Source organism: Vollenhovia emeryi, unplaced genomic scaffold (assembly GCF_000949405.1).
Source record: "Vollenhovia emeryi isolate VEMERY1.0 unplaced genomic scaffold, V.emery_V1.0 DF939301.1, whole genome shotgun sequence".
Taxonomy (NCBI): domain Eukaryota; kingdom Metazoa; phylum Arthropoda; class Insecta; order Hymenoptera; family Formicidae; genus Vollenhovia; species Vollenhovia emeryi.
The window spans coordinates 122,722-130,922 of NW_011967065.1; the positions used below are offsets into that span (position 1 = coordinate 122,722).

Here is an 8,201-nt window from a genome sequence, read left to right on the forward strand (position 1 = left end):
GCAGACATGCAAAATGGTGCATTATTCTCCTACCACCAGAAAAACTTTTTCGGCGCGGTGTCATATGTCGCGCGTTCGCTCGCTGCGCGCCGTTCGTCCGCTCACCGCTCCCCGCTCGCCAACGTCTCTCATCGATCGATGCGTGACTCTCGCTATCGGATCTTGAGAGATGCCAACAGATACACCATTTTGCATGTCTGCCGAGTCCGGCCTTCCGCTCCTCCGTGCACTTATTGGCTCAGACGTTTTTCTTAATTACGCGATAATAATTACGGATTTTGTAAAATGGTATATAACTTTTCTTCTCAGTTTGACCCAATCAACTATAATCTTTGGAGTGGTCCAAATCGAATCCGACACCCTATATAAAATAGAATGTTTCTAGACGCAAAGAGCACATTGTAGATTGAGCCTTAGTCTCGCAATTGTACAAAAATTAATTCAATTCTATGACTGCTTTCTTATTTTTCTTATTAATCAACGCATCATTAAGCACGTGAGAAATACGCGTGAGATATTTATAGGAAAATGTTTTTCCTTTCGATGCTAGAAGTTTAAGTCTAATCTATAATGTGCTCTTTGCGTATAGAAACATTCTATTTTGTAGCCAATAAACACGGTTAAAAAATTTATGCAAGTTGATCAATTGTACATTATACACTGTACAATCGTACTTTGTCCATAAATTTTTTAATCGATTTGCTTATATAAAATAAAACGTTTCTAGACGCAAAGAGCACATTGGGCTTTAGTCTCGCGATTGTACAAAAATTAATTCAATTTTATGACTGCTTTCTTATTTTTCTTATTGATCAACGCACCATTAAGCACGTGAGAAATACGCGTGAGATATTTATAGGAAAATGTTTTTCCTGTCGATCCTAGAAGTTTAGTCCCGCGATCGTTCGAGGTCTAAATGTATCACGGGATCGCGACGTTATCATTCATAAAGTTTCGTGAATGAATTGGAAAGTTCATCCGAAGCCAATGTGGGTCACGATCTCGCGATGCCTATAATTATTTCCGCCTTTGCTTAATTATCTCTTTTCTTTATAACGTTATTTGGAGCACCAAATCTCTCCCGTCATTATCAAACCACAGAGGCAGATTTATCGCTTCACCCGCTTCTCTTATTTTCCCTTACAATCTTCCGAATAAATGTTGCCGTTGCTGGCAGAAAAGAAAAATCTAAGGTGACCGCGAGATAACAATAATCGGCTGCCCGAGTCCTTTCTCTCTCAATCAAACTGGATTAAAACGACTTGCTGTATTAATTCGCGTTACTGGGCGGCTTCCGCCGCGCTTAAAGCGCTTTTTGTCGAAGCGAACGATCGGTTTAACTTTACCGAGACTCGGTACACGGCGAATACACGACGAAGTGGAGTTACGTGCGAAACGGTGCGTGCCACAGTGCACATTCCGCGATGCTGCCGCAATCGGCGCGATTCAACTTCGCGTCGGTTTTCTGCGAATCTTTTCGGAGGAGCATCTTTTCCCCGTCGAAAGGGAAGCGAGAGCTTTACGAGTTGAACGCGTAACCATCGATTGTCGTCGGTATCCGAGCGAAAGGAACAATAACTCTCGGCCGAATTACGCACGCTGACGTAACTGAAATAATACGAGGAAAGAATCTCTTTTCCCGCTATTGACATTCGACGCACAGCGGAGAACCTGAACGGGTCCACGTCCCCGCGTGTTCACTACCGTTTTTCACAGCTCTCTCCGGTACGGGGGGAGCCACGAATGCAGAGTAGGAACACATAATTCCACTATTACCGTACTTTTCGATCGACGCGCCCGCTCCCGCCTCTCCCCGTTCGTACCGCCATTTGATTATTCATCGACAGCTGTCGGGAATGAATATTCATTTCTCAGGTATTTTACGTCCCGCCGCGGCCGACTGCAGTCGACAGTCGTCGGACTTATTAACATCGGAGAAATACACGCGCGGATAAACACATAGAAATCCGTGAACGAGAAAATCGTCCGCGCCCGGACTCGTCCGCTCCGCGCGCCGCGCCGGTGATCGCGCGATGCTATCGACCCGCGGGGCGCGTTAACATTCCTAGGCGAAGTTCTCCTGCTAAGGAAGACGAACGTATCCAGAAACGAGATTCCACCGGTTGAATTCCTCGATGATTGATCCGCCGGGGCGGCAGCCTGACGTCGCGGCGCGAGTGCACGGAATGTTTAACTCCAATTACCTGAGCCTCCGAGATTAAAGTAGTCGCGCTATTACCGAGGACGGTCCGTCGTCGTCGTCGTCGTCGTCGTCGTCATCGGGCATCGCGTTTGGGTAGCTTCCAAGTCGGACTAAACGCACCGCTGCCACTCATCCCGGCCACTTTACGCGCGTGAACGTACGAGTACGCGCCGTATTTGCGCACTCACGTAGGGCACGCATTACGCAAAGAAAGCAATTAGGCGGCGAATAGTGGACGTGCGGCGGAACTAGACGGTTCATTGATTTCCCCGTGCGAGCGACGCACGAACGACGGCGGGACACGGGTGTCTGTTGGGTGCCTGGCCTGTGTGTCGCCAGGTTGCGTGATTTATGTAAATCAGAATTGCCGATCGTGCGCGCGCGCGCGAGCGAATAATTAAGGTGGTCGAAAGCGCGTCGTATTTAAACTCGATGCTGCGTGGCGTTCCATTGGAAAACGTGTACGAATTTGCATACCTCGCGTGCCTGACAAAATTCTACCCAACGTTTCATTGTGACGATAAGAGCGCGAATCGCTGATAACAATATCACCTCGCGGATCGCGATCAAAATGTCAGCGGGGAGAAAGCGATGGTTCGGAACAGCGTGAACTCGATCGGCCGAATCTCGCGGCGGTTCCGAAATTCGGGAAACCGTGGATCTCGCGACGGAGCAGCCTGCGACGCGTTTATCTCCCTTTTCTTGTACTCCGTACGTTTCGTACACTAATTAGGCTCAGCCATTAGTGCTGCATCCGTCGCAAAGAAGTGCGTGTCATTTCTTAGACTCGCTCGCGGATCAGCTACTGCTGCAACGGTATCTCCGGTTGCGTCTGCGTTAAGTAAAAATGTCGCGAAAGGACACTCAGATGTTTATTGCAGATTTTTGCAAAAGGACTTGTCGCCGAGGCTGTAATTAATACTCACTAATTTTGCGCTCAATTAATGGACGCATGTCTCGGTTTCGTTATTGTAATACCGGTTCTACGAGAGCAAGTTCTTACGGCATAATATACCGGGGGGACGTCGCATTTATTTTATCCGATTACCTACACATTTAAAATTGCGCGTTCATTCTGTTACACAAGACTACTCGCGCAGCTATTCGTATGTAATGCCATTGATACGCAAGCATCGGACATTCTAACGTCATTTTTCCTCACTCGCCTCGCAACGCGAACTCTGCACTGAAAACAAATTTCGGTTGCATTAATTAGAAATCTGGTGGATTCAACCTGTCGTCTATTAGAAAATGGACGAATCGTAATTCCTTTAGGATTTACTAGACGTGTAGTGAAGTCTATCAAACTTCTGGTTATGAAATATCGAGCCCTGTCGTGATAACCAGAAATTCTGTTTGATTTAACCAAAATACGTTCTATCGTACATGTCTCGTCGATACAGTCATAGCATTTTTCTCAGTGTGAAAACAATGGAATCGTGTGATGTCGGGTGTCAAAATTAACTTGCTCGAAAAGTGTCCTGTTTAATTTTAAGTACTTTTTTTCTTTCCCTCACTGAAAAGAAAATTTTCGCTACTATAACTAATCATGGTTTGCTTGAAATATTTTGCTGTCGTAACTATAAATTTCTAAACCACAGCAAACGGTTCGCTATCGCATCTAATACAATAGGCACAGTAGCAAAATATTTAGCTATCACAACTAAATATTAGCTGTCCATATTTTACAACTGAAATTTAGTTGCCACAAGCAGTTTTTAGCTACGGCAACTACATTTTTCTTTCCGTGCTGAATGCGGAAAGGATATAAAGCCACGCCGACTCAATTAAATTTATACCAATTTCTTTCTTAACACAATTTCATTGTGTAATCAGATCGACGATAATGTCTTTAGGAGTGCGCGACTAAACTTTAAATGGAACGGCGGTTCCAGCGAAGTTTATCCATCGGTAGATTTCCGTTGAAGTTCAGTTAAACTCCGAGCGGTTATAGGTGTGTCCTCGGTTAACCCGATTTCGTCGTCTAGGGATAAATGTATTCCGAGGAATGCAAATAGGATCACACTTTCTAGCGGCCAAACGCATGATCAAAGTTTCGGCAAAGGTCAGCGTGGTCTAATTAGGAGAACAGTATTTTTGGATCGGCTCTCCTCTCGATTCAGGCAGGCGACTCGGTTTTCTCGGTGTGTGTGTGTGTTTTTTTACGTTTCAAATATTTTATTGAAACATTCTTCGGGCGTTTAATCCAAATGCAATCAACTTTCCGCAGTCGGAATCATCGCGTAACACGAAATACCGAGAGAGATAAATAATTAGAGCCGAACTGTCCAAGAATACCGTCTACAAGTACTTTAACAATTTCTGATAGACGGTGCAGGATCGCTGGAATGAATTTAGAACGCACCAAGTCGGACGTTCGCGCAATCATCCGCACACTGTTACCGATATCGCAACGCAGCGATGCAGCTCTATCGGCACCGGTCTCCGGAGCAGTGATCGGAACGCTGCTTATCGAATAGACAATTCGGGACAGATATCGAGTTGCAGCAGCGACAGCCGACCCCGGATCGATTGCTCGGCAGCCGCGCTGATTTTGCGAAATTTTCGTCTGAATGGCATGTTGAAACGCGCGATCGAAACAGTCTCTCGGTATCAATCAGACGGATTCCGTGAATGGACACCCGACGTATATAATTAGCATCGTTTAAGAAACTCGACACGGTTCAAGGGTAACATTCGATTATACATTCATTAATTATAGGCGGCACGAGATATCCATCGCTTAGACGCGACAGGATTGAAAATCTGTAACCGCTAAAGAGCCGCCGTAATTTTACAAATAATTAACAAATGAATCCAGTCGGACTCAATCGATGTCCGAATAATGAAAGGAGAGAGCGACTTAATTGAGAGCGTTTAATCGTTGCAATTAAAAAGTCTAATGAAATGAGAGAAAAAGAGTTTGCCAAAAAAAGAGAATTGCAAGTATATGTATTGAAATAGGATAAAAAATATAATAATGTTGCTGCAATTTACTATGACATACAAATCGTTTGCAACAGTAAACTAATTTTATAAAAGTGATCCAAAATTTATTTACAAATTGTTTACTGTTGTAAATAATTTATAAGTAAAATTTGGATTACTTTTATAAAATTAGTTTTCGAACAATGAAAAGAAAGAGCGACTCGAGAGCGTTTAATCGTTACAATTAAAAAGACAAATGAAATGATAGGAAAAGAGTTTGCCTCGAAAAGAGAATTGCAACTATATGTATTGAAATATGATAACAAACACGATAATGTTGCCGTAATTTACTGTGACATACAAATTGTTTGCAACAGTAGACAGTAATTTTACAAAAGTCATACGAAATACTTTCTAAATTCGTGGAATGACATACTGGAAAGTAATGGAGCTTTTGTAAGAATGCAATAGTTCGTTGAGTAGATTCTTCAGTTGTTAATTAGAAAGGCGACAAGCTGTCAATTTGTTACTTTATCGTGCGCGGGAATGGGACCGACATGATTTAATTTAAGATATCGTTCGGCAAAAAGCATACGTCGATACTTATTATTAGCTGTCTAAAAATGCCGAGGGATGCCAGTTGGAGACTGAAATAAATTCGACGCTGTTTCGACAACGTCGCATAATCGGCGTGTATTGAAGACAAACTTGCCAGGCAGCTTTAATTAGTAATACCACTCTAACGCCGATCAGGATTCGATCCAAACTTTGTAACATATTTCGTTACATAAAGCCTTATCGAGGTCTCAGTCGTTTCGATTTATCATTTTCGCCAGGCCCGCAGATTCAATAAATTACGGGAGGGTGAGTGAAATCACGGCGAGTATTGTTCAAGTGCAAACTAACGCGTTTCTTCAAGTCGACCCACTTGGAGTTTACTAGATTGACGTTAAAAGTTGAACTTTCCTAACGCGCGATATTTTAGCCTGCGACCTTTCGTCGACGGCCGAGCGGTAGCATACGAAAGCGTACTCACTGTAGTCCGAAGTGTGGTCGTTGGAGCCGTTGACCGTACCGTCCGGCAGGATCTGCAGATGCCGATTCTTGATATACATTTGTATCTTCCCTCTGTACGGCCCGGTCATGTAGGAGAGATTGGCCGATCTCTCAGCCCGAATGCCCGCGTCACCGACCGGATCGATCGCCCTCGCGTTCACTGCACCGATAATCCCGATCCCCAAAACACTCAAGCCGTTCGCGATCGGTCTCGCGTTGACTCTAAGCACACTGGACGAACCGAGCAGCCCGTATCGTCCGAACGCGATGAAGAAGAGGAGGACGACCAGCCGCAGGAAAGGGTAGACGCGACACGCGCGTCCGATCCGCTGCCTGTTCGCGGAATCCCGACCGATCTTGCGCCACTCGTCCCGCGGACGTGCATCGCGTCGCCCCGAAGAGTCCGCTCGCCCGCTTTCGCCCGTCCGCGCGTCGTCGAATCCCTCGCTGAAAAAGCCCTCGTCGACGTCCACGAGTCCGTCCCCGTGGGTTTCTTGGTTCGCGCGAGTACGCGAGCGGTGACTAGAGAGAAGAGAGTGTCCTCTTGCAGCTGGCGTCCCTCCCGGACGATCGATCGGACCCGCGTCGGGAGTCTCGCTCTCGCGGGACGGCGGCCGCGGTCTCGTCCAGGATCGATCCCGGAGACTTCGACGCCTCGCGATCGGACCGCCGTTCGCGTCCGCTATCGCGCGCCGATATCGTCCCGTCTCGTCGCGTAGCCGCGACTCCGCTCGCTCGTCGCCCGCGTTCTCTCGCAGGTGCCACGTGACCGAGAAACGCTCGTCCTTGGTGACATCCTCGATCGCGCGCGGAGATTCCCTCGGCGCGCGACATGCTCCGAGGAGTCCGGCACCGTCTCCTCCTCCACCTCCCGCTCCTCCCCCGCTTCCTCCTCCTCGCCGACGTGACGTTAGCACGCGACTCCCTGCCTGGAAGTCACGTCCGCCTAGGATCCTCTCCTCTTTGTCGCCGATTCTCGGAACCCTCGTGGGTGAACTTTCACCGTGATTAGATGACGAGTTTCCGCGGCCGCGAGCCAACGGCTCCTCCGCCTTTCTCACGCAATTCCCAGCCCTCCGTCGCCGGTCCTTCGGGACCCGTCTCTGCGACCCGCTCGGTCCGCCGTCGTCGATTCTCACGGACAAATACGCGCGATCGCCTTGGCGTGCGTCGCTCGCGGAAGTTGACGCGCGAATCGATGTCGCAGTCGGGCAATCGGCACGGGAATCACAGTGCAGCACCCTATGCCCGCCCGTGTCGATCTCAGCGGGCATGACGCTCTCATCCGGCGTTTCTCCCTTTGCCCTCCGCCCCCCTGTCCGCGTTGGTCCAGCCGTTTCCCGTCGCTTTGGTTTAAATCGCCGTGCACTCGCTCGCTTCCTCCTCGCGACTCCGGCTCCTACCGCCCGCCGCTCTTCCGGACGATCTCGAGGAACGTCGTCGAGTCGCGATCGTCGCCGGCGCGATACCGATGAAGGCCGCACGCGCTGCCAGTTGGCATTACAGCCGACCTCCGGTCACTTCCGCCTCCGAAGGGGGTGCCTCGAGACGACGTGGGTCGCTGGGAACGAGGGATGCGGCTGCCAATCCGCTATTACCGTCCATGCACGTCCGTTGTCGCGTTTTCGGTTCTCTCGCATTCTTGCGGCTGCTCTCGGTCGCACCGGGTACGATGTTACGCGCGCTGATCCTGGTAACAGCCTCGCGGTTCTTATCTGTTGGACCAGCTGACCGCCGGATTCCGGAGCAACGGCTCGCTGTGGACGACGGCTGACGACGGGGCCGGCTCGCGGGGTGACATCGGGTCGACGGTGAATCGCGCGAGCCCCACGACGGAAATCGGCCGCGCGCGTTGTGGCCGAGGATACTCGATACACTGCGAATGATCCTCCGCAGGTTGGCACTGTCGTTTACTTTCGACGGCTCGGTCCCTCGTCTTAACGATCTTTCTCCGAGTTTCTCGCACCCTTCCGCAGCGGTGGTTGCGCGCGGAAAAATCCTCTCGCGAAAGATC

At 48.8% G+C, this 8,201-nt stretch overlaps 1 protein-coding gene across 1 annotated transcript in view; it reads right to left on the reverse strand.

Annotated features, from left to right (window-relative positions):
- LOC105558966 overlaps window positions 1-7,701 on the reverse strand; it is a 115,649-nt gene extending 107,948 nt beyond the window's left edge. The window contains exon 1 of the mRNA XM_012006944.1: window positions 6,168-7,701. Coding sequence (XP_011862334.1) covers window positions 6,168-7,461 — 1,294 coding nt within the window. The 5' untranslated portion in view covers window positions 7,462-7,701. The remainder of the gene's footprint in view (window positions 1-6,167) is intronic.
- Window positions 7,702-8,201: the final 500 nt, after the last annotated feature.